At 46.8% G+C, this 27,239-nt stretch overlaps 1 protein-coding gene across 1 annotated transcript; it reads right to left on the reverse strand.

The window, feature by feature from the left end:
- Positions 1–6,720: 6,720 nt before the first annotated feature.
- On the reverse strand, positions 6,721–25,484 carry fam131ab (family with sequence similarity 131 member Ab). Its single transcript, XM_008299683.1, has 6 exons — positions 25,454–25,484; positions 21,217–21,356; positions 15,024–15,117; positions 14,743–14,925; positions 8,927–9,058; positions 6,721–7,554 (listed from the first exon to the last, which is right to left on the reverse strand). The coding sequence occupies exons 1-6, from the start codon at positions 25,482–25,484 to the stop codon at positions 6,887–6,889; spliced, it is 1,248 nt and encodes a 415-aa protein (XP_008297905.1). The 3' UTR covers positions 6,721–6,886.
- Positions 25,485–27,239: the final 1,755 nt, after the last annotated feature.

Consider the following 27,239-nt stretch of genomic DNA (forward strand, 5'->3'; position numbering starts at 1 on the left):
TAACGCGGCCTATTTGTAGTTTAATTTTGAATAATGTTTTGGCTCCACAATAATTTGCCAACATCATGAACATCTAAACTGTGTGAACTAACCAGATGAGTCTCTTCTGTGACTCTGCCTTTTAGATGAAAAATGTTGTAATGAGACACTTTCTGAAAGGACACCGATCAGCCACAACATTAAAACCTGGTGAAGCAAACAGCTCTGGTGCTCTCGTTGATGTTTTGGTGGAAAAACTTGGGTCCATGTTACTTTGACACTCACCGCCCAGAACAAACTACTCAGGGAACATGACAAAGAGCCCAAGGTGCTGACCCACCGTCCAAACTCCCCAGATATGTGAGAGCATTCTGCCATCTGGATGCTTCAGAATTCGTGCCTCCACCTGCAGGACCCACAGAATCCAACGTCCCAGTGCTGGACATCACAGGACACCACCAGACGTCCTGTGCACATGCTCAGATGGGTCAGAGCTGTTTTGTCTGTACAGTGGACGCCTTGCTAGTCCTGGGTGAGTGGCTTTAATGTGGTGTCACACCAATGCACCGTACTGTCTTTTAGAAATACACTCTGACTCGTCACCATGACTGTCTGACCCAATATTTGCTAAAGTCCAGAGTGAAGCAGTAAATATGAATTTCTAGGCCAAACACATCTTAAATTAATTTCCCTCATGCACCGAGTTCCTCAAACTGTAAATCTGGAGTTTCATCCAAGACAACTTCTCGTTCCACATCTGAAATATTTTTCCGCATCACAAAGTTGAATAAAGAGTATTTTGCTGCTATTCTTTGAACATCCATCCATCATCTCTACACCTTAATCCTCACTAGGGTCATGGGGGCGGAGTCCATCCCAGCTGACTCAGGGTGAAGGCAGGTTCACCTGGACAGGTAACCAGTCTATCACAGGGCTACACTTAGAGACAGACAACCAAGCACACTCACATTCACACCTACGGACAATTTACAATCACCAATTAACCTCAGCATGTTTCTGGACTGTGGGAGGAAGCCGGAGAACCCGGAGAGAACCCACGCTGCACGGGGAGAACATGGAGACTCCACGCAGGAAGATCCCGGGTGTCCTCACCGGGACGCCAACCGGCGACCTTCTAGCTGTGAGGCCACGATGCTAACCACCGAGACACCTGCAGCCCATTCTCTGGAAATGTTAAGTGTGATTCAACTGCATTAGTTAGCCATTCTTTTCTTTCTTCCTCTTCGTCTTCCCAGTGGGCCGTATGAGGAACCCTGAGGAACATGTGTTGGCCGATGTGCTGCCTTTGGCTCCAAACTAATGTCCAACTAGAGGAAAATAGGGAGAGTCATTGAGATAACTTCCAAACCCTAGTCCCCCTCACCACCCTAACAGCATAAAGTCAGGTTATGACATCACCTACATACCTGCTGTATGTGTTCACTATTAAAAATATAACAAACCTCTTTCAAACACTGACTCCAACATCCTTATGACTGTTTTAAAGGGTTTCTTCAGACAAAAATCAACTTTCATATCTTAACATGTCCATATGGTTAGGGCTCGGGTCCATATGGTGTTGGGTTTTTTAATACGCTGGTAGACACAACATGAGTGAACTAAGTAGCGAACACCGTCGTTGAGCATTTTCATGCAGCGATGACTCAAAAACACAGATTCAGACGTCCAAGGTTTCATGTTTAACAAACGTCAGGAACAGAACCTTCACAGGGTGGAACTTTCTGTCTCTTTATTCTCCTCCAGAACCAGATTCTGGTTTGAACATGTTTGGCTGAATTATTTAAATATTTCACTTTGCCATTGTGTCGACCAGAGTGGTGTTAAAGGGTTTAAGGTGGAGCTGTAGGTGAGCTGGTGTGTTGAGCTGCAGGGAGTGGGGAGGACTGGATAGAGAGAGAAGCAGAGACTTCATAGATCTGCACAATCTAGAGAAAGCAACAGCATAGAGCTACATCTAAGACGTTTTAAGGCAGGTGGGGATTATTTTCATGGTTAAAAACATTTAAATATTCAACTCTTAGACTTTAACGTCTACTCCCCTGCTCAAGCAAGCAGCCTACGTTCTCCGAGGTATACTGAGTGTTTCTTCCACCTCACTGAACCTGCACATCAGAATCCAGCCTTCTCTTTTCACATGCTTCTCATTCTTGGGCTAATGTTCTGGAGGAATGAGGAGCAGCTTGTTGACAGTCCAACAAAACAACACCTTTGTGTCTGTGTTGTCCAGTGACTCCAAACCCTGACGGTGATATACGTCGGTCTGACTTTAAACTCCATCACGCTCTGCTGGGATATTTCTCTCCTCCCTCTCTCTCTGCTGACCCACCAAATGGATTAGCAGCTCCCCGGGGCCCCATGATGTCACGGAAAAATGAAATACTTACTGCTGCAGGATCGCCGAGACCAGCTCCACTCTGCACAGGTCTCTGACAAGCGTCCTTTGCCCTGCTAATAACTTAATAATGATGATGTCGTCATGTCAGGGAGCTAATTGCAGCAGGGTTTATGGTGTGTGTCCGCGCTGAATGTCCAGGAGTAAGTGATGCTAGAAGAGGTGAACGTATGAGTTCATCATCTAATCACAGCCGTAAAACACTGTTTGGAATCCGGTGAGATTCACGTTCCTCTCTCCACCGGAACATAAAAATAAAAAATAACCAGAGGACACCACATCTGTATTTTTTGCAAAGAACAATAACAATATTTTATTAACTCGAAATAATATCAGATGCAGCAAACAAAGATTTTTTTTTTCAAATCCATGGTCATATTCAAATAATTACATTCAGCCAAAAGAGGAAGAAAAGTATTATAAAGGAAAGAAGAAAAAGTAAAAGAGGGAAAAGAAAGAGACGGGATAGAGCTTCAGAGGGAGGAGATGGTCGAGTGTGTGTCTGACTGATGCTGATGGTGATATGCATCTCAATCAGGGCGAGGAAGGGACAGTACATTCATTTTGGGTCATCTGTTTCCTCGTACCCTGTTCCACTCTGCTGGGTGAGTAGTATGGCTTTGCTCTCTGAACTCTCACAAGCCGTCTGTAAGTCTCTGTTCCTTCCTCTGTGTGTGTCGCCGTGTGCACCCAAACCCCCCGAGGATCGTGGGACGTTTTAATTAAGACAGTGGAGGCTAATGTGGGTTAAACAAAGACCATCTCCGTCTGTGAAGACGCCACACTCGGCTCCTGCAGCAGCTTCCACGCTCTCGGCCTCGCTCCTGGTTTGTGCTCGTGTTGGCTGCTGAGGGCCGGCGGCGTGGGGAGAGTGCTCCCTCGGCCCGTTAGCTTTCTTTGTTCTCAAATGGTAAGCGGGTTATAGGGTGACAGGGGCGCCACCGCCGACTGAATATTCATACGCCCTCCTGCCTTGACACCGTCCCACAGATGTTTTGATGTCTTTTTATAGCACTGGGTTCTCCCGCCACTATCACACACACAGAGAATCTGGAGCACTTCTCTCTGATAATATCCAATGTCAGCGCCTGCCTGAAGCAACAAAGCTAAAACACACCGCCTAGAGACACACACACCCGCACAATAAGGAACACTCCAAAGACATCTGTCTGACTCAAGGACAGTCGGATGTTCTTCTGTTATTGGGCTTCAAAATATGAATCGCTTCCAAACAGAGAGGCGAGCACCGAAACAAACAAAAAACGTGAGGAGTTTTCTGGGACAGCTCACCTCAGATGATGGAAAAATGCTTGTGAAGGTGAGGAGGGGGTGGAGGGAGATGGAGGGAGGGAGGGAGGGTGCAGATGGAGTGAAGGGGAAAAGGGTAAAAAAAGAGACAGACAGGAGAGAGATACACATCTCCTGATCATCAGGCGGTTCTATAATCGCAGGCTAATTGCCTGTTGGCAAAGGTAGCACTCAGATGTCCTCTTAGTTACGTAATGACCCCCTGCAGGGAGTGATGGAGGGAGGGACAGGAGAAGGGGGGAGGCGGGATGAGGGGAAAGGACGGAGACAAAGAGAGGTGGGAGGGTGAGGCAGGAAATGACAGAGCAGTGATAGCAGGATGGAGAGGGGACACATTCATCAGGCTGTCTGTGTGCGTGTCAGCGGCAAATCTTCTGTTCCTATCCTCATGAGGACGAGATGCCCTCATGAGGATAGGAAGACGAGGAAATCCACAACAGTGCCACTTCTACAAAGGATCAGATTTAGGATGGAGTCAGGGTGAAGGTGGATGAATGAAAGGTAGCCGTGGGCCTCAGAAGAATAATGACCAAAAAAAAAAAAAACTATTGGATGTATGAGAGCAAGACAGCTGGCTGAATGAAAACCGCATCACACCAAGGTGCCCGCCTTCTCTTTCCCTCACACACACACTCTCTCACACACACACACACACACACACTCACACACACACACACACACACTCTGCCCGGGGAGAGGATGGGGACGCTCAGATAGACAGACGGAGCAAACGCATGCACAGCGGCGGACAAAGTGAGCTGATAAATAGAGGGAAAAGGGGGGAGTCGGCGAACAATGGCACACTCGCGTCACCGCGCCCGGACAAAAGCACAACCTCACCTCGGCAGCACCGCGCGGCTTTTAATGTCAACCAAAAGGACAATGACGCACATCGGCCGGCTGCAACCTCCGGCTACAGCACGAGATGCAACAGGGCATTTAGCGCCTTCGTCTGACTCAAACCGATGGTCGTAGCACTTTATTCTGCTCTGCTTGTTTAGAAGTGGGGAGGAGGAGGAAGAAAAGCCAGGGCCTGAGGGACATCATGAAGGATTAGATGATGATGATGATGATGATGATGGGTGGGAGGTCAAAGGTGACGAATGAAAGGCACAGCTTCAATGGTTCCACCTGAGTTGTCGCTGTCTTTTGCAACTCTCCTTACAGGGACTCTTCGTTTTCATGTAGTTTTGAGTTCAAAATTCATCGCATGCTATTGTTTTTAAATCTCCAGCACCAATAAAAGTTCACCTCCAACAAGAGCTCAGCTACACCAGACACTGTTTTAAAGGGACTCGCTGCATTGGAGGGGTTTCGGAATGGATATACAGCGCGAGCTCGAACCGCTCGCTGACATCTTACAACACAGTCACGCCGCACAAATCCGCACACAGACTCACACGTTGAGGCTTTTCTAAACAGTCGAACAACATAAAAGAGGGGAAGTGGGGACTGAATCTGTGCTTCAATTATTTGTAGAAAATAACTACGCACACCAGGCTTTCTCTCGCACAAAAAGCCACACACAAGCACACGGAGGTGGCGGATGAGAGGCGAGTGGTGTTGTGCGTGCGGGCGGGATGCACTGATGCTCTGGTCCAATGGGATTTCCTGAGTTGTATGAATGACAGTCCCTCTGGGAGAACCTCAATGGGGTTCGTCACGTGGAGATGGGAGATTCTGCATGTGTCACACAAACATGCCCTTTTGCAAGCATCATAGAAAAGAAGGGAGAGTACAGAATAAAAAGGCAAAGCTTTTCAAGAGTCAGTATGAGAGGAGAGAATGAAGAGCATTTCTGAAAGGAAACAGGAAAAACAAGAGCTCTTCACGAGGATCATGACGAATGGCAATAACAAACCGTATCACAGTATCCTCTTTTGAAATAAAAAATAAAATAAAAACTTTTTCACATTTGTATTGTTGTTGTTGTTGTTTTTTTTCCCAGTAGACTATATCACACAGTGATAACGAAGAAAAGGAGAAATCTACAGCCACGTTAGCTTCGTGCAAAAAACCACATACACTGGCACGCCGCATAGGCAAAGAGATCAAAGCAAGACAACGCATACAAAAATATAGAAAATCTCCGATGCAACTTATCTCGTCACAGAAAAAACTTTTCTGTCTCTACAGCCTTCCTGCCGAACACCGATCGCCAAAGGGTCACTTCAGGAACATTCTGTTTGTTTGTCGTCGTCGCTGCTGCTGCTGCTGCTGTGGATTTTATTTTCATTTTTTTTAAGACAACCAAAGTTCTTGTGTTTTCCTCGCAGGAATCCACAGAACCCCCCAAAAATATCCAGTAGCTTTAGTTGATCATTATGGCAGATGTCCATCATAATGATGTTTGGAATAATATGAACCACGACATGTTGGAGTGATAGAAAACTAGTACAATAAAAGCATATCATTTCTGTCATATCATTTGTGACAAATCTTTTTTTTTAAACTTTGTTATTTTAAAATACATACTATGTCCTGTCACTTTGAAAACATTCCAGCATTTGCTCATAATTGGTAGTGACAGGGTTAAATAGTTTGGCATACTCAGCAAGCCATGCCCAAAAGGATGCTATTTAGTCTCTTGCAAAGGAGGAAAAGGGGCGAGGGCGGTAAGGGCAGGTCCCAGGATGCAGTGTCAACCTGCCCCCCCATGGGAGACGCTGGGGAGATGGGCAGGGGTTATACTGAACAGCTGAGATTACAAATCGTGCTCAAGACCGGGTCAGCCCATTGATTTCAGCACTTGCAAAACACATGCAAAGATAAGTCAGAGTTCTGGCCTCTCAGTCATTCTGTCTGCCTGGTGGTGGCGTCTGTTAGCTTCGCAGGTAGCGACAGAGCCGAAAACCGTGAGCGTCATACCCACGAGTCAAGTCGCCGGACCGCCGCAGCGAGTCCACTGTTTTCACACTGATAAAAAAGATTGTTTGGACGCCTTCAAAGGAAACAGAGTGGATCGGTGGAACGGGGACGGAGCAGGTACGAGGTGGAGAGGGGGAGTTGAAATGCTGCAAGTAAGGCAAAGACGGATGGTTTCTATATCAGTCAGAGGAGAAGGAAAAACAAAACAACATGCTCAGAGGGTCAAACTTTTCAGACGCCATGAAGGAGAGGGGGAGCTGATGCAAAAACAGAAAGTCCTCCGTCGACCGTGGAGGGATTCAACGTTGAGAGGAGGAGTCACTGGTTGCTCGGCTCTAATGCCCTCTCCTCCTCCTCGTCCTCCTCTTCGTCCTCCTCATCCAGGGAAACCACCCCAGAGGAGGCCACATCGGACACCCTCCTGCGGGGGTCGTAGTCGGGCGGGTCGTTGCCCTCCGCCTCCACCTGGCACACGGTGCTCTCGTAGTCCTTGCAGGGGGTGTCGTCGTCCTCGCCGGGCGACAGGTACGTCTCGGAGTAAGACATGGAGTAGCAAGGCGAGTCCTGACCCCCGCAGGGCCTGATGCCCCGCCCGCCCCCGCGCAGGCTGTGGAAGCCGCAGTCCCCCCCGCCGGGCCCGTTCTGGCCCACCCTCTGGAGTCGGGCCAGCAGCAGCTCCTCCCCTCCGTGCAGCGCCGACAGGATCTTGGCGGCGAGCTCGGCGGCGTTGCTGTGGGAGTGGGTGCCGCGGTGGCCGCCCAGGTCGCGCAGCAGCGGGTGCTGCTCGTCCAGGCTGCAGAGGCTGGAGCACAGGGTGTCTGGGGAGCCTGCCGTAGGGGAGGGCTCTCCGCTGCCACCTCCCTCTCCACCTCCTCCACCACCTCCTCCTCCTCCTCCACTCTCGCAACACGGGCCTCGCAAGCCCAGGTGTTGGCAAAGCTGGCTGTGGATCAGGTCCTTCAAGTAGGGAGGATACGACGGCACATCTAGAGGGAATGATACAGACTGTGAGCATGAAGTCCTGAAGGAAGAAGAACAATAATAGGAGAAGAAACATGAGACGAAACTATAATATTTTCTGTGGGTATGTTCTGAGCGGTAGCATCAACACTCACGATTTAATTTAATTTAAAGGTACCCTGTGGAGACCTGGACCTGGTGCCGCAGAGCAATGTTTTGTTGAGCAGATTTTGTGCAAACACAGATGTAAACATATATATAGCATGTCTAATATCCAATACAGGTTACATTTTCTTAAACTTTCTTACTCTTTAACTCCACAGAGTACCTTCTGGGAAGCTAAACTCACTTATGTTAATCACGTAAAATGGATTTTAGTCTCTACTGTTGAATGAAAGACTAAAAAAAACTAGAACTACAAACTAGAAACTAATCAATGTACAACTGTGAAGGAAAAATAAGTGTGTTAAAACATTCAAGTATGAGCTCTCCCAAAAGTAGAGCAACGTATATACAGTAGTGACATGTTGACTAGAAATATGTTGATGAAAAGTGTGAAACAGACGTCCTCCACCACGTTACAGAGGTGTGAAAACTATCAGCAGAGGGAAAGGATGAGAAATTAAAAAAACATTTAAAATAAGAAACATGTCCAGTATGGAAACCCACAGCGGGATGTTTTTGTGAAATGCAGTAATGTGAGAAAGGACAAATATTAATATATATGCTGCAAATAAAATGTTGTGATCATAGGAATACAGGATGTGACAGAGAACCAGATTATCGGCTTTTGTTTTGGGGAGGAAACATGGAAACACATCATGTGTCCATAAGCAGAAAGCTACTGAAGCACTAAAGGTCAAAATCTGTGGCAGTGACGTGAGGATCACTGACTCAGATTACATGTAGAGCTGACAAGCATCACGTCCAGGGAGCACGTGGGAAACTCCTATCCTTAAATGGCCTTTGCCAGAAGGAAAGAAGCCACTGATGACTATGTGAAGAAAGAGAAGCAGCGATGAGCTGAATGTTATTAGCTTCCATACAGGTTATTGGTGGTGCCGTGTAATCAAGATGAAAGCTTCGGTACACACACACAGCCATGGTCAAATACACTCTGTGTATTTATAACCCGCTCACACACCATCCTCACACAGACTCTGTCTCTGCAGCAAAGGAAATGATATTAAACTTGCAGGAGGGATATCAAATTGCGCCGAGGAACAAAAAAAAAAAAAAAAATGTCGGGAGGGGATGAAAACTGGGGCACTGGGACAATGAAAGATACAGAGCGAGGCAGAGAGATGGATGAGGAAGAGGGTGCGTAATGGGGTATTAGGACGGAAGGGGACAGTATGAAGGGAATAAATGTGATTTAGCTTCTGTGTGTGAGTTTACCTGTGCTCTGTGTGGTGGGCTCGTTGGCAGGCAGAAAGTCTTCATCGTATGAGTCATCGTTGGACTCGTCGCCGTCCACAGAGGACCAGGCCCTCAGCTTAGCCTCGGCGATGGCAAACTGCTCCGCCACACCTGCAGGCACACACATGCACACATGAGCCGCACACGTACACAAGCGGTTGCTTGGTTGGCATGGTAACAAGACGGCACCGCGAGGCGCTGGTGCCGCTACGTCATGTCGCCGCTCCTGACTGGCAGGTCCGTGTGAGGAACAAGGTGCACAGAATCAGACTGGACGCAGACAGCTCTCCCATTACAGCCACTGCTCTTCAGCGGTCATTTGGCCGGTGCACTCAGGACGGATGTCACCGAGGGTTTGGTCGTGTTGTTATGCAGGCTGCGTTCCTGCCAGTGCAGGTGAGACGGGGAGTTGGAAGACGCAGGCTACATCAGGTTAGGAAAAGTCTGCATCAGTAAGGTGATCGGCTCTAACGTTTTTAGTGAAATGCTGATGCAAATAGTTTGTTAAAAAGGACGGGAACAGGAAATTCTGGGCAGCAATCTCTAAATCTGAATATATCTACCAAACGGTGTATGAATACAAGATGAATGAAGACATGCTGTCTCCTCTGTGGACCAAACATGTAGAGAAACAAGTAAAGTAGGAACAAAACCTTCTCTGGTGCATCAGTTTGTCGTCTTTCCCATTGAGGTGCATAAATGCTTCAACCACAATGTACAATATTTGCATTTGTATAATGTGTGTAGGGTCTTTGTTCAGTCCTGCCCAGAAACATCCACGAGGGGAACAATATGCTCAACACACTCCTGAGCAGATCAAATCAAAGCAGTTTTATTCATACAGCGCCAAACTATGCAGCAGGACAGAAGTGTTGACGTGATGTGAGAAGACTTCAACACAACAACACGGCGCTCTGGAGATCTACGACGACGCTACGGAGCGATGCGTCTTTTCACTCGCTGTCTTCGACTGAATCCAAACAGCAGCTCCAAAGAGCTCATTACCAGAGAGCAGCCAAACTTTTCATTTTGTCGTTACAGAATTAACATTAATTAATTACCGCTCGTGTAATCTGCAGCTGCTGATGTCTCTCTGTCATTTTAAGTCGCGCCAGCCTCAGTTGACTAATAGTGAAGAGCCTGCTGCGGTACCCGGAGGTTTTCTGTGGCTCTCTGCTCCTAAAAGGTGTGACGACAGATTCATTAGCGTCGGGGCAATGGGTGCTTTGCCAACCCCGGGGTGGATATATAACACATCTTCTACAGTGCGGTGACAAAACAGAGCACACTTTGCAGATACAAAACTAAACAGAGAGGATTTAGGGGACGCTATTTCAAAACCTGCTGGTATATCTGCTGGTCTGTGTGTGCATGTAGAACGCTGCCACTGCATCTTGTAGCTTATTGCAGAATAAATCTGCGGCTGTATTCCTGGAGTTGTTGTTTTCGCACTAATGACAACCTTCCAAACTAACCGCCATGTTTTCCGAGCAACAAACACCCATCATGTGTAAAACGCACAAATATAAGGCCACAGTGGGGACATCAGTGTGTGTGTGTGTGTGTGTGTGTGTGTGTGTGTGTGTGTGAGGTGACTCAGCAAGTGCCAGAAACCGAAAGCTACAAGGTCCAAATGACCAATCGCCTCCAATCATCATCAGCAGCCGGCCAATCACAGCTCAAGACTCTCCCCCTCTCTCTCTTCTCCTCTTTATCTCTCTGCTCGCCCTCAGTCCATCTGCTTTGTATTCGTCCCAGTCCTCCTCCATGTCACGCCTTCCTTTCACTCGTCTCTCTCAATAAAACGCTCTATCGACTCACCTGACTCTCCACATTCTTACCGTTCCCTTTTCTTTCACACTGCGATCTTTCAGCCTCGTCTCTCGCTTCTCATTTTGATTTCCTCCGTTCTCTGTACGTCTCTGTCTCTCTCTGATTCTCTCTCTGGTCAATGCTCGGCATTCGTGCGTTGTCTCCAGCAGAGTGAGATCGATGCTCTCATTCATCTTCTGCTGTAGCTGGACCCTGAACTCTCCTCACAAACAGCCACGATGGCTCCAGCAAACACAATCATGCGGGCTGCTCTTTAGTTCCACTTTGAAAACCTTTTGTATCTGCTTTAACGGAGGAAAAAAAAGAGTTTTCACCTGTTTTTTTAAACGCCCCTGACCCACATACCGCACAAAGGGCTGAAACAGGAATAAATAGATGGTGTGCGCCTACAGATGTACACGCAATTACACACATGCTTGGTTCTTCTGTCTGTACGACCTTAAAATTATCCCCAGCAACATGTTGGAGGTGACCCACTTTAATGCACTATTTTTAATACAGTTTTACGGTAAAACACAAACAGCCTTCTGCACTGTTCTGTACCGACGCAGACGGCATCTACGACATGGAATCCCCATGTTTATACCTGCATTGTTGGGTCATTATGAAAATAAAGCGGTTGCTTGGTTACAACCATCAAGTGCAGAAACGTGCTGATGATGAAGGTCTGAACAAACCACAGCTACGACTTCAGCTTCAGCGCTTTATGCAAAGCTGTCTATGAAACACAGCGACCGTTTGGAAGCAGCAGGCTGTCTGTTCTGCGTGAATGAGCCCTGAAACTTTAAATACTCCTCTTTATAGTCTCATATTTTCTAGGTAGTTGGGTAGAAGGCAATTGTAACTCATGCAGATAAAGTCAAAACAGCATCCGTAATGAAACTGCTCCTGGAAACAAGCTATAAAGACAACAACGGCATTTCGCTTGAGAAACTTGTTCGTAAGCAGCTGCTTTTGTTTACACCGAGCAGACAGAGCAAAACCAGAACTCATGTGGAGTCGTGACTCTTGCTGCCTCATGAACAACTGATTATTGCAGAATAATCTATTTCCTCAATTCATCAATTAGTCGTTTGGTCTATAAAGTGGTAAAGAAAACCTAAGTCAGTTTCCCAAACTCCAAGGTGACATCCTCAAATGTTTTATGTCCACAGCCCAAAGATATTCATTTTATATTCAAGCAAAGAAACCAGAAAGTATTTACATTTAAGGTGCTGCGATCAAAGACAATGTTGTCGCTCTCCCAGGTGAAAGTCCTCTGTCGACCCCTTTGTGCTGTCTCACCTGATCTGGATGAAAAGACCTGCGCTTGGTTAAATTGTCCCATTACAACCTCTAAATGGAGCCAGACGGAGATGCAGAAGTGTAGTTTCCTCTCAGACAACCTAAACCACAACGTGCTATGAGGTTATTCTAAAATGTTTGTCCAGTGATGCCAAAAACATCCTGCCTACTCCAGCTTTAACCGCTGCTGCAGCTCTGCTCAGGAATCTGCATTAAAAAGTCCTTTTCTTCTAAGCTCTTTCTAATAAATGTGATTACTATTATGATGTTAAACAGAAGGAGTTTGATGCAGTTTCTATGTCAACATCCTGCTGCACGGTTGGTTTGTGCAACCCCCAACACCAGTTTCACAACGTAGATATTCTAACAGGCGTGTTTTCTGCAGGAACAATGCAAACCTGGTGAGGCCACATGCACTTCCACTACACTACAGCGCACCAGAAACTGGATTACAGCCACTCTAACACACTAACACACACACTTTACACACATGTACTTCACACATATTGTCTCACGTCTCTTTCATTCATTCTCTCACACAGAAACACGGTGGCATAGGTCTCTCTCTGCTGATCAAGGCTGGCAGCCAGTTTCATGCAGCACGGAGAGACACTGCAGGATTAACTTCAAAGAATGCATGTCTATGTGTGTGTGTGTGTGTGTGTGTGTGTGTGTGTGTGTGTGTGTTGGCAGAAGTCAGTCTATCAACAGGACAACCCACCTGCAGTGCACTTTCAATTCTCAGGATGCCTCCTACACCAGCAAACACACACCGTTATGTTTTAGCGTAACTGGCTTAAGCGCGCACCAACAAACACTCACTTCACACATTTGCACGTGTTCGCTATACGTGCTAGCGCGCTCGCTGACATTCACGCAGTATGTCCAGTCACGCACAGGAACATCAGCGCCGGACTACAAGGAGAAACTTGACCAAAAAAAACTGAGTCAGCACCGCTGGCAGCTCCCCGGTGGGATGGACGCTCGCTGATGATGTGAGCTGAGGAGACAGAGACGAGCACACCGTGTAGTAATAGCTCATCTGGGTTTCTGTCGGAGGTTTACACATATTTTAGTGCCAATTCTGAATACGTTTCTGTGTGACATGCAGTGGGTGGCTGGGATCAACCTGCACTGCATGGCGCGAACAGAAACTATTTTACGAACGCACGACATGCTTGATTGCGATCGTTTTTGGCGCCTGTGATAAATCAGCTTCCTTGAATGATCATTACAGTTGCACCATAAAGCCGTGAAATCGCAAAGACAGCGGCATGAGCAGAGAAGACGAGTCCTGTAAATAGTTATACATTAAAGAGGAAAGAAAAAAGAAAGCAGAACAGAGGAGGCACAGAGGAAAATCGCTCAGTCACGGTGGCACTAGCCAGGAGCAAAACCTTACTGTGCAAATTAACCTTGAGAGTCTGCATTGCAGGGAGCGAGCGAGAGAACGGAGGCAGAGCAGGCAGGAGGGACAGGGTGGAAAAAGACAGCAAAAAGAGGAAAGACAGAGACAGAGGGCAGAGAGGGACGTTTAGAGAGGGGGTTAATGAGAAGACTAGGCAGAGGTGAAGGAAAAACGATGAAGATGGAGGAAACAGATGAGCTGTAGGTGTCTGAGAGGAGCGAACCGTCCGAGTGTGGAGGAGCAGAGTTTAGTGCGACAAATACTAACAACCAGTCCACACACACGTATATATATATAGTTGTCTCAGTTTTGCCTGCATTGTGATTAAATCTCAGTATTCAGATTAGGGAGCAGATCTGGCTGACTGTGAACAAGCAAGTCATCCAGGTCCAGTGACGACATGCTGCCATATGGCTCCTGCTTGGTGGTCCATGCCAAGGAAAGGCTCATCTGAAGTTTTTAGTCAGGACGTGGGCGAAATTTTAAACTATTAGGTCAACATCAGTCTATGTGCCGATATAGAGATGATAAAATATGTTGCATTAAGTCTCACTGTTAATGTGATCTCATTATCTCAGCTCAAGACTAATTCCTAAATTACAAACAGCTCGAGATGAAAGATGTAAAAGGCTGTCAAACCTCACTATTCAAAGTGTAGGATCCAGCGTTTCAATCCATCTTTTGTCTCTTGAAATCGTCTCCCAACAATATTAAAGGGTAAAACTAAATCCCCTCACTGGCCCTCTGATATCGTGGTGGTCGAGATCCGAACCTGGCTGAGATCCCGTCACAAACCGGCCAGTCAGACTGCAGTGTCTTCTGTATGTGTCTACACTCAATACAAACCGTATCCTGATCCAGATAAGACATCTAGACACGCATCAGATGGTAACAACAGATGTAAATCAGGTGAGGGATTAGCTGCTTTCTCCATACATGCCTAAAGAACATTCTGAAATCTGTATAAAGCTGTTTCCAAAGCTGGTTTAATAGAAGCCACCATCAATAGGGTTGACATATGAGGCTTATTGGACAGTAATGATCATATAAATCTGACATTGCATAAACTCTGTCCTTAGTTATGATGGTTTCTCATGTAATTGTGACCTCCTCTGTGATATCTCATCATTGCTTTGCACATACACTTTCCATGTGCCTGAGTCATTGTGTCACTGTATTTGTTGTCAGTCTCTAAAACTCTTTTAGGTTTCAGTGCAACAGAAAAAGGTGGTTTTCCTGTAACATTTCCATAATAAGTAAGAGATCTTACCAGCGGCAAAGCGTGCCTCCTGCTCTCCCTCAGTGAGGTCGGAGTAAGAGTTGAAGTCCGACTCCAGCGCTGCAGGAGTGTCTATAGGCTTGCACCAGCCTTTCCACTCTATTAAATGGGCGACTCTGCCCTGCGCCATGGCTGTAGGCTTCGTCACATGGTCCTTCACTACCTGGGAAATACCTACATGGCAAATATCAGAGGTTATAAAACAGCAATGGAGGCTCGTTGTCAGCGGGTGCATCTATATCGTGTTCCATGCAGCTCAGCGCTGAACTCACCATGAAGGGAGGATCGTGCTAACGCAGCAATCTCTTGAATGGTGAGAGCTCGTCTTGATTTTGGTAACATTTCAGTGGTGTCGTCAACATTCACCTGAAACGACAAGAGAAGGAAAAATAATAATAAACGAGTGTGACTGAAAACTGGTACAGCGGCTCAGCATGAATGTGAGCCGGTTCTGAATACAGCCCGCTATGACTCAGAGGAAAACCCAGTGCTGCCTTTTGATGGAAAAGAGACACCAATGTTCAAAGTACTTCAGCTACTTCAGCGTACTCTAAGGCCTTGAAACCAGAAGAATTTTCTCTTTACACACCAATCAGGGTTTTAATGAGTCACAAGTGGTATGACGGCAGCGCACACATGCATGTATGTGAGTAAAGTAATGAGTATTTCAGCAGCTACTCGCGAGCAGGACTGTATTTATGTTTAATTATGTGATTTAGTGTTTAATAGCACGTCAAAGGTCCAGTTTAAACACCACTGATTTGCATAATAGTTCACGTTGAGGAGCAGAGGATTTAAAAACAAGACGTGAGATATGACGGTGAACAGGTTTTGCTGCAGATCTGGTGGTTTGTCAAGTCAGTTGATTTGCAAACTAATCATCCTGAGATGAAACTTCTCACACCACAGCTCAGTGTTTAGCCGAATATGCAGCGATAGGAAGAGAAGGACGGAAAAGGAGTAGAACTCTGGTATTAGCTTGGATTGATTTATATTTGCACATTATCCACACAGCTGTTGGCCAAGTGGGCCTCTCGAGTGGTACCAGATGTGACTGATGGAAGATTTTATAATTCAGTCAGTTGTATAATTTTAAAAAACGTCTTGTGAGGGAACTGGTGAAGCTCTGTGTACGGACGGTTCTGTAAGTTCATCGCTGAGAGTTAAGAGAACAGAAGACAAAGGACGGACCCCCTCCTCCCCCGTCTGTCCTCCGTCAAATCTGTCTGCTCGGTAAAGTCAAACCACAGAGGGAGTATCAGGTGTTGACAAGTTCCTTTGTCTGCTCGCTCTTTTTATAGCCCTACCTCCACTCACGTGGGAACCCGGCACGTCGACAGCAGAGGCCACATGCTGAGCCGACGCCGCTGTGTTGTTACTCAATATGGGTCAGCACACTTGGCTGACTGAGCAATTTGATGGCGGTTATGAGCAGACAAGTATATCTCAACAGGTACACGCTGTGTCCAGGCCCAGTGCGACTGATGGCGCTCCAGTTTCAGGTGCTTTCATTTTAGAGCACTGAACCACTTCACCTGCTCTAGTAACCGAGCCGTTAGCACACACGACGAGCATTTAGCCACTCTGAAGGTAAACCGTCCTCACACAGGCACCACTTCTGATTCACAGGAACAGCACCTGTGATGAACGAATCGCCTTCACCTGTCAATTCCACCTGATATCTACTAAACACCAGCCTACATAACAAACAACTAAATTATTCGTCTAAAGGGTGCTGCACAAGTAAAAGGGGGGATCCCGAGCTCGAGATCACATCAGCTGCTGCCGCGAGGCCCGATAATCCTGTTGTGCCGCAGAGCAGCTCACAGATCAGAGGGAGGATAATCTGGAGAAGATGCGACACACACCCTCGAGGAACGTTCAAATTATATATTGTGTTGGTCTTTAATTAAAAATCATATGTCAGCCCGTTAATGCTGTCCACCCACAGTCGAATATCTTCTATTTGTTTTCAAATAGTTGTCCTGAGAAATCATTTCGGCGCGGTGTAGGAGGATTTTATACGTCTACAGGGAGATCCAACTCGAAAAAACTCCCGCCTCATCCTGCCTAATGCCTCCAAACTTGATTTCAGAGCTATTTTTTCCAGCGAAGTATCCCACGATGAAGCATTTCTACCCTGAAGACAACTTGTGATTTCTGAAGTTCGGAGGCAGGAAACTGTTTAATTTAAGTATTCCATTCAAATACATGAGGTTTCCAGACACGAGCAGAACCCTCTGCTGGAGTGTCATTGTGCTGACTGCTCCTCCATTGATTCCCCCACTGCCCTACTGAACAGCACAGCGAACGCACAGGAAAGCACGAGCTGCACTCACACAAGACACACCACTTCAATCACACTGCCTGGACGCATCTTTTTCCCACTACATACGCACGTTTGAATCCACCTCAAATCCTCTCCGACCCTGACTCAAGACAAAACGGAATTCTAGCATTTTAACCCTTAAAGTTCAACATCCAACGGTCGCACACTTGAGGTCATCAGAGCAGCAGCACAAACACACGTTACATCAGGAAGCCGTGAATCTTCACGGTCCAGAGAGCAGCAGAGAGGCGGTTCTGATGAGGTTCACCTTCGACTCTCAAATCACTGATTAGCTGAAGCCTCTGAGTCAGAGCGACGGACCAACGCGACCTGGAGACGGTACGGAGACAAACACAACAGATTCGCTCATCGTTTAGGAGCTGAGAGCAGCAGACAGGGATCAGGTGTGTGATGTAAAGCTAACCTGACCGCCGTCTACGTATCCGCATTAGCTCAAAGCCTCCACACACGAAAGCAACCAGGTTCTACTTCTCTGTTTACATCGGCTCCGTGATTCTATTTGTCAGGATTTAATTGTAAAGTGTGATTTCAGAACCCAGTGGGACTCATTAGTTGTACCTTTTTCAATGGTTTGAAGTGACTGAAAACAAAAAAACCTTGTTGTTATTGTGAAGCCGTAACATAATGCCACGGGATTTAATAATTACATTTTTATTGCTCTATTTTGGGGCTAATTAAGGTTACATCACAGCAGAAATCTAATTTGTGCCACCGCACTGGCCGATTGAATCAAATGCCCTTTTCTTATTTCCCAAACAGCGACTGCGTAACACAACAGCAGCCCGTCCCTCTGCTGCACTCACAGGGATGCAGAAAAGTCATTATGCACATTTAAAGTCAGGCCCTGAATGGTTTCAGAGGAACAGACTGCCGTGATATCTGCTTCCCCTTGTGGAAAATAACCCGAACATCCTTCTCCTCTTGCCACATTTCTACCTCCTCTCTCCCTCTTTTTTTTATTCATCCTTTCTCTGTCTCTGAACTTTTCCACAATGGGAACATTTCTATGGCAACCGGTCGCCGTGGAACAATTCCTCCTGGTACGTCTGCGTGTCTGATGCTCCGGTGATGTCACACTCTCAGAACACCAAACGACAACCTCCGGAGCCGAGCCAGGACTGTTACACGTGCCTCCTTTCCTTTCCTTTACAGTCGACGCTGCTGCCCGGCTAAAACGGGCGTCGGAGGCGTTTGCATCATCAGAGCCGCCTTAGAAGAATTAAATAGAAATGTGTGATGCTGAAGCAGAAATCATCAATCGCGGCTTTAACAAAAATAAATCTCAAATACCAAATATAGCTGCTGTGTGTCTTTGTAGGGCTCCCTGACGTGTAGCGCATTACAGAGGGCTTCCTCTGTGATGGAGAACAGTGGTGAGCTCAGCAGTCCGGCCAACCCGCCTCTCACGGCGCCCAGCGTTCAATAACAGACCCGCCCATGAAGAGAGAGAGGCCGCATTTCATAATGGATCACTTAGACGCTGCTAATCATCGCCTGGCTGGCTCACTGCGACACATCAGATTCGCACCCAGATGGTGTGCACGGATAAAAGCGGCAAGGTGGATTCATCATCCCCATCATCTCTGAGCCAATTATAAGCATCCTGCTTCAACTCCCACAGTCGTGGCATTAAATAGTTTGCAGCTCAGTTTTAAAAAGGTTCGAGGCTCAGGACAAAATGCACCTAAAGAAAGAGAGCCTCGTGTTTTTCTACACTCATAAAAGTGGGGGCTTTGTAGGTGATGACATTTCTTAAGAGCCACTGCCCTTCATCAAAACGTCCTCCTACTAAACCATTCGTCTGCCGCAGCAACATGTTCCTGAGATTCGATTTGTTTGGGGAGCCGGCCATCCTGTGAGGCTCCGCAATTAAGGGGTTACAAAGTCTGAAATACAAATGTGTTGCGCTGCAGGCTTGTAGAATTCAAATAAACACTCACAAAGATAAACGTGGCGGCCGAGCTGACCCAATAATGCAGACGTGGACCAACAGAACAACCGCTGTGCAGAGCTCCTGTCTTACATTTTGTCCAAAGGCGAACAGCATCACACATCACTGAGATTCCATTTAAAATCCCAAATTAAAAATTAATTGCTAATCACGCTGAATGACTTGTAAATAACTAGAAACTAACTGGTTGATGTTAATGAAAACTAAAACGGAGAAAGAACCCAGGGTTGGGACACACATTACAGACTTGGATGACTTGATTAATAAGCTAATTATTAAACTAGGAAGGGTTGAGAAAATAATTTTCTGCTTCATGTGGCGAATTACAGAGAGACTGTCGTCTTTGATTAGACATATCTGCTAGGTGCCCCGGCAGGTTAAAATACACTTGGTTACCTGGAGCCGGGCTCAAATCACACGGAGTCACACACACAGAACACGGCTTGTTCATCACAGGTATCCTGCTGGACGTGTGTCTTCTAATAAAGTCAGTGTAAGAACACTGGAACATTTAGGAACAATCAAAAAGGCCTTTCTAATCACTTAACACGACAACATCTGAAATTAAAGCACAATTATTTGTTTATAATAATAATGTTTATTGTAAACAATAAACATTAAAGTGGATGATCAGCGCATTATTTTGCTATCAGCTGCTGAAAGCTTTGTTTAGCACGACCACATCATGTATATCTACAACCTAATTGTTTCCTTCTATTTACCTTTAACTAGTGAATATAACTAGAGCTCAACTGGTCTACAGGGCCAATAACAATACTGATTATAAGTCATCAAGGAGACCGATAACGATATATATCTAGAGTAAAAATGAAAATCCAGATAACAAAATCTAAATTAATACAAAAGAGGACAGATGTATCCCTGCTTAACGAGCACTACGTTTACTCTCAATACAATAAGTGCTGCTGAAGCAGTGCTACCTCCCTCCCTGCCTTAGAAGCAGATAAAGTTATGCTAGAAAGTCTGATGTCAGCTGACCTTCATCAGGGCAGATATTTGGACTTGTCACAGGAGTAAATGAATAAACAGGTGTAATAATAATGACTGCACATTTCTTCTGTGCATGCTTGTTCCCCGTCAGGTCTTACTGGGACACTTAATGGAACTGAGCCATGACCCTGAACGGTGGATTTCTCCTTCTACGTTTATAAGATGCAGGTGTGCTACGTCCTAAACGTGCAGAAAGTTTTGAATATGAGCAGAAATCTTGCTACAACACATGCTATTAAAATCAGAATTAATGAATTTATCATTAATAGGGGCCACATAAACATTTAGGGAGAGAACATTAAGTGGATCTACACTCTAGGAAGAATTCGGGGGACCTGTTTCCACCACGTAATTAAATGAACGTTTGAAAATTCTCTTTTAACGATTTGGATAAACCTTCTGAGTTGCAAAAATTGTTTTACAGAGTTGTGTTGCCATAATGTTGGTAATTACACCAACTTAAACTGGAATTTCTGTTGTGGTAAATTATGCAAACTGGCTTCAAATCCTTAAAGCCACCAATCATTAAATAATTGCTAATTAAAAATACTACAAATTGTAGTGGGAAAGCTAATTCCGCTAACTCAGTACAGTCTGCTGGCTGAAGATAATTCCATCAGAAGTTGAGGCAAACTGCTGTTTTGTCTGTTTGATTGTTTTCTTTATTTGAGCCGAAATTGATGCCGAAAAGGAAAACGCTGAGAGATAAAAATCCACCAAGATCCTGGAGGAGGACCCCAGTCCACTGCTTCATGTGTCCCGCCTGAATGGAATCTATGGAAGGAGCCATCATTAACTCCATCTACTGCCAAAAGTCAAAATGTCTGCCGTGGAAAAGGGACATTAACACTTTTATTGTCAGAAATCACTATAGCGCTTTTCCAAAGACTTGAAGTGCTAGTAAAAGCTTTTGAATCTAATTAAATGCCTAAAAAAATCCCATTTGAGAAGGTTCGTTCGCCTGCATGCTTCTGCTAAACTAACTGAGGCATTGGCTTAATTGGAATCGCCATTAGCTTTCCCATTACGGACACCTTCCAGCTATGAGCTCAAACACCGAGCTGAGCTCGCGCCGGCCTGCTGAGGGGAACACAGTGCACGAGGCTACATTATGAAAAACAAAGCTGACACTTTAAAGAGAGAATTGAGGCACCTCGCTGAAGTCCAGAGCGCCCAAAGGTGCTGTCAGAATCAGTCTGCGCGCCAAGCAGGTCCGCGTGCTCCCCAAAAGCGCGAGGTCAGACAGGGAGCTCGCCGCGCTCCAGTCCACGCGCAACGACCCGTCGACCGCCACTGTCAGGAGGAAGAGAGCCACGTGCAGGTTAGAGCAAAGCAACACAGAGGCGCTATTATGACAACAACGCTTCCGCCTGGATGTGGCGCCAAAACGTTATTGTTCATAATGTGCTTTTTTTTTCTTTTTCTTTTAACGTCACTGGAGCAACAATTACAGCAACTATGAGTTTTAGGGGGTAAAAGCTAAACCGCACGTGTTGCCGTAGTCATAGTTGCAGTCACCATGCCAACCCATGCGTCCTGCACGAGGACCCCAAGGCGACGGGGGCCATGACCATATAAGGGAATGTCATGTATCTCACTGCAGTTTCCTTCAGTGGAGACCAACCAACCAGAAGCCGGTATGGAAGCATCCCTACATGTCTCCAAAGGTAGAGAGAGGCGGCACACTGGGAACAAATACTGTGAAGGAAACTGCGAAGCAAAGACTTTAAAAAATGCTTTAAATCTGAGTCAAGAGCAGAAAAAAAATCAATAGGATGCTGCTTCAAAATCGAATTTTAAAAAGATGTTTGGTGTTAAAGGACAATAAAGTTGTGCTTAGGATTGTACCACACATGCTGAGGAAGTGCACTCTTCTTCTTATTCTTATATTATGTGTGGTCAGTCGTAGGTTTCGTGGAAGCAAAAAAAAAAAAAGAAATTCTTATTTATGCACCAAATTGTGCCTTTCTGCGTCAGGTAATGGTGCAGAAAAAAAATCAGACCTCAAATAACAATTCAGTGGAATATAATGCAGGAAGGCGTTTTCACATTTTAAACTCTTCTGGATGATAAATCTTTTTTCAGGTTTTTATTGTGGCCACAAATGTACTAAATGTTGCTCCTGCGTTCCAACCCAAACCTACGCCTTTAAACGTGTGGTACAAGTCTAAGCGTTGGGCTCCTTGGCTGCAGCGCATCCTGCAGAGACTACGTGTAGTGAGATAACGTGGGGGCGGCTGTGGAGGCCCACTTCCATGCACTTTAAAGCCATGCCATGTCATGCAGGTACGGCTCTGGCAGCAGCCCAAGCCTGTTTGATATTTTATGAAGGTGCTTTGTCGGAGAGGAAGAGAAGCAGTGTAACATATAAAGAAAATGGCAGAATAAGGGGCATGCCTGTAATGGCATGATGCTTTTTTTTTTTTACCTCCCAGTTGTTAAATGCACATTTCTCTGACGTGAACAGGCCACGTCATTAAACGCAGCCACACAGAGGAAGAGAGCTGCAGCGCTGCACGGAGCGCAAATGTCACTAACCAACCTCCTGGCTGCAAACGTCACATAACTGCCCTCAGATATGTGGCTATCCGGTTGATTACATGAGTTTAACCTTTCTATCAGCTGCCCTCGTCGTGACCTGACAGACTCTTGGACCATGAGGGACCAAAGGTGTTTATTAGGCTGCTGCTGCTGCTGCTGCTGCTGATGCGGATGGAGCTCTCGGCGCAGTGCGCAGCAGGAACATTTCAGCACCTGGACAGCTCCCTCTGCCCTCCACACGCTCGCCACTCTTCAAATCAGATTTGCAAAACGAGATTAAGAGGTGGGCCTCTAAATGTCAGAGCCTGGCTCCTCTTTCCAGCCCTCCACCGCAGGGACACGTTTCTAGTTACTGTCTGTGAAAAGAACAACTCGCTCGATTAGTCGCCAGCACCCATCTCAAATATTGAACCCAATATCAGGACCAATCACTCACCCCCGGGTCAAAGACTCGCCGCTTAGTGTCCCGAGCTCAAGTTGCCCAACAGCCGAATTCAATATGTGCCGTTTAATTGGGTGTGATGAGATCGGATGCCCGGGGTGCATTGTATCTCTGAATCTAGGCCGCCTCGGTCAATGAAAGTATTGTTTGGAGGAGTGAAAGATGCGCACGTGTGTTGTGTAGCATCCGATTGATTTGCAGAATGTGACCGTCATATGAGCCTGTGTGCATGCATATAAACCCTGCAGGATCTCACGGTGACACGTCAGCAAGTGACGGTCAGAAAACGCGCGGATTGGACACGGATCCCCACAGCCTGAGCTGGATGCACAACAGTTTGGTTTGTTGCCCTCAAGTGCAACACACACGAGCTATGAGATTTTCTTCACACTTCGCCAGAAATGTGTTGCATTCACGGCCGCAATGCACAAACTCAGTCACTGTGCGAGTCCGTGTAGCCATGAGGGGGGTTTCTGCAGATTGGCTGTGACCCTGCGCCAGATGAAGGATGGAGGTTTACGTGGCTGCAGGCTGCAGATCAAAGTGAAATAATAGTAATAAAAAAAATCAACAGATGTAATGGGATTGATGGGGAGTGGGTTGCATTGTGAGCTGAAACGCCCCACACACACGTGTGGCCGTAATGGGCTTGATCAAACCCAGAGATTAGCCTTTTCACCCGGAGAATCAGACGGAAACTTGTGGCGGCTCTCCTGTGAGGCCCCGCGGTCGTCCTCCATCTGTGCCTAATTTGTTCGACGTCTTTTTATCTTAATTAATCTCCTTCCCTTGACTGTGATCTTGCTAAGACGGAGCTGCAGCAGTGTCTCCTCTCCGCTCCAAGCCAAAGAGGATTGCAGGTTTATTTTTATTTATCTGTTAATTGTGCTTATAGGTCTCGCTCACACACAAACACACGCAGACACACAAACACACGCGCGCGCTCCTTCCCTCTCTGTAGTTCCCGTTGTCGTGGAAACTGCAGATGGAGAGACCTCGGCTGTGCATCTCTCTCTCTCTCTCTCGTGTCTTTTCGGCTCTCTTATGAGCGAATCAACACAATTAGGTCAAGACCAGCAGCGGTGTGATGTCACTCTTACATACAGGCTGGACGTGAGCGGGGAACAGGTGGCTGCTGCTGCTGCTGCTGCTGCTGACCTGCAGGCTGTATGACACCGTGGAGAGACGTGCAGAAACACTGCGTGGCTGTCTGTGGGGTTTGTGGGGACTTGGGGCATGTCCTTACGCACTCCGCGACAAGGAGACTGGGACAAGGCGCCATAATCATCAAGTGACTGGAGCGACAGATTACACCACCAATTAGAGGCGGCTGATGTGTGAGCACGGATATAATGGATGGATCACAGTGTGAAAGGCTGCGTTTAACGTTCACATCACCGGGGAAATATAGCGGATAGATAGATGGATGGATGGATGGATGGATGGATGGATGGATGTGGGTCGGCTTTGATTTATGGCTACAGAGGAGACCCAGTCAAATAAATAACGCGGGGGAGACACGCGTCAGAGGTCGGGGTAGCTCATATAGGACGGGGCCCTCGGCGACATTTAGCCGCCAGCCGAGCGGATGGGAGACACGTACAGCAAAGGTGTAAACAACCGTGAGAGCCATAAGATGTGGCGGCAACAGGGAGCTTGTTTCTTGGCAACAAGCAGATGATTCGTTGCTGCATGTGCGCGCCGAGAAGGACTGATTATTTTGTTTATTTTTATTTTTAATTTGGACATCTGCGAACTCACCCATCACACCAAGAAAAGATTATCCTACTTCTAAGAAACACGCTGTGATGCACCTCTAGATCGATTTTTATTTGCGCCCGTCGCACGCAGAAGAGCAATAAACGTGTCCTACCTTGAAACTAAACTGGGTCAGCGCGGTCAGAACCATCGTGTCTGGATGAGACTTCAGCTCTAAAAGAGACGTTTTAACAGCGCATCCCTCAATGGTGTCAAGAGCACCTCTGTCTTCTCTGCCTCTGACTGGCGTGCTCACCAAAAAGCTTCTTGCAACTCTCGTAGCATCGCGATGTTTAGGCTGCAAGACACCAGCCCCTCAACTCGTCCCCGCCACCCCGCTAGAACGCACCCCTGCACACACACGTACACACTCCATTAACCTGTAATGGTCTGAAGCTGTTTCGGTTCCAGCCATCGAAAGCAGGAATGTGACACATAAAAGGCTCCTTATTCGGATGCATATGACTCAGCAGCGCTATCATATGTCTCACATCTCGGGCACAGCATGCTGTGCACTGCAAGCACCCAAAATCCCCTCGTAGCCTCTGCACCCCGCGAAAGGCTGCAGCAAAACAAATGCGAAAAAACGAGGCTTCCTCCAGGCGTGCTTTATTTTCTAAGGAGAGAGCGAAATTAAAGCGATTCTTACCAACAGGCGCTTTGGAGCTGATACAGCCCATTTTCGCAGCTGCATGTAGAGCCTTTCTGGTGCGCAATCTATCAAATTTCTTTGCCTAATTTCCCCCTCTGTAAGAGTGGCCGAGCGTACCTCACTGATCGAAAGCCTCTGTCTCTCTACGGAGGCTCCGCTGGGTTCGAGGCGCTGCTGAGCTCAGACCGCCGGAGTGACGCCGAGGGCGGGGGGTAGTCCAGCCATCACTTCTGCGCTGTTCTCTGTTTCTTCTGGGCTTTTAACTTGCTTCAAATCCATGCATATGAAGTCTTAGTGCTGCTTTGTTATCTATTTCTATTTTTTAATTTCTTTTTTTCTTTAGCAGGTCGAGTCTCTCTTGGCGCAGCTCCAAGTCACCAGGTCCTATCCTGCGCTTCAGCACCACACTGGCCGGACAGCGCTCTGCGTGGAGGTGGCAGCATGGGCTCGTGTCCCGGTCTGGCAGCTGCAGGTGTCGGGGTTTCCCCTCCCGGTCACTGCAGGTGAAAGTCAACACCACACCGTCAGCACGCTCCCGGTGCGCCCTGCGTGCGCTCTCACTATCACCCGGTCAGACTCTGAGCCTTTGGAGACTGGCACATTGATACAAAAATCCCACGCTTAACTGCTTATATACAGCCAACCCCGAGTGTCCGCCTCCTTGTGCCGTTCAGCCCCGCTAGGTAGAAGCGGAATGAGACGTGATTGGCTGGTGTCACCTTACATACCAGCCGACATGGGGAGAGGAGGGCGGAGTCAGCCGTGCACGCAGAGGAGGAGCAAGTTGTCAACTAAGGATTACATTTCTCCTCATCTATACACCAGCTGACATAATGACAAATGAGGAACATGCTGCATATTTCAACAGGTCTAAAAGGGAAAATGGCAGAGTGTGCTGACAGCCTGGAGCAGGTTATGATGTTGGGGAACAATAATAGGAGAGCAACACTTGTGCATAAGGTGGGATATTAATTCTATTTTTTTCCCTCCTGTCGAGAGCAATCCAACAGTCTCAGGGAGAAAAGGTCGCGTTGAACCTATAAATTCCCGCAGGCTTCATAGGCTACACGGCGCAGCGCAGTGATGCAATCATGGAACCGTCCAATTATGGCAGCAAACGCACATGTGAGCAGAGTGACATTTTTCACGCGCAGTCTGACACGTTTCAGGACATCAGAACCCAATTTCATACTCCCACACTTTGCAGTGGTCTAGCTGCAGGCTCATTACGACCTCAAAGTCCGCGCGTCCAAATATAGATAGCAAGATTTAAAAGAGAAAAAAAAGGCCCACATTCTTTCCTCATGCATGTTCAGTCACAGTAACCCATTACAGCACTGACAGAGGGCGTGAGGAGGAAGACAAAATGAAGAAGAAAGGCCCATTGTGGCCTATTTGTAAGCAACCCAAGCTTGTCTCCAGGCAGGCAGCAGATGAAGCTCCTTCATTCTACCCCCGTCTCTCTTAACGCCCACCAGGACGCTAAACATAGACCCGCAGAGCTGCTGACCCACGAGGCCGCTCCTCCACCGCACCTATTATCTCTTATGGAGAACAAATCCGTCCGGGATGCTCTTTCAATTCAGGCTCAAAATAGGATAATGCAGGAGCTTCTCAATGGGCGCTCGGTTATATTTAAACACACTATGAACCCAATCACCAAATTTTACACAATCTATTGGATTTTACCCTATTTCAAGAAAGAAGAATAAGAGCCACACGTCTGGAAATCAGCAACTTTATGGACTAGTGTTGTGTCTGAGCGTCTCTGGAACCAGTGTGT

This window comes from Stegastes partitus, unplaced genomic scaffold, assembly GCF_000690725.1.
Source record: "Stegastes partitus isolate 25-593 unplaced genomic scaffold, Stegastes_partitus-1.0.2 Scaffold1450, whole genome shotgun sequence".
Taxonomy (NCBI): Eukaryota; Metazoa; Chordata; class Actinopteri; family Pomacentridae; genus Stegastes; species Stegastes partitus.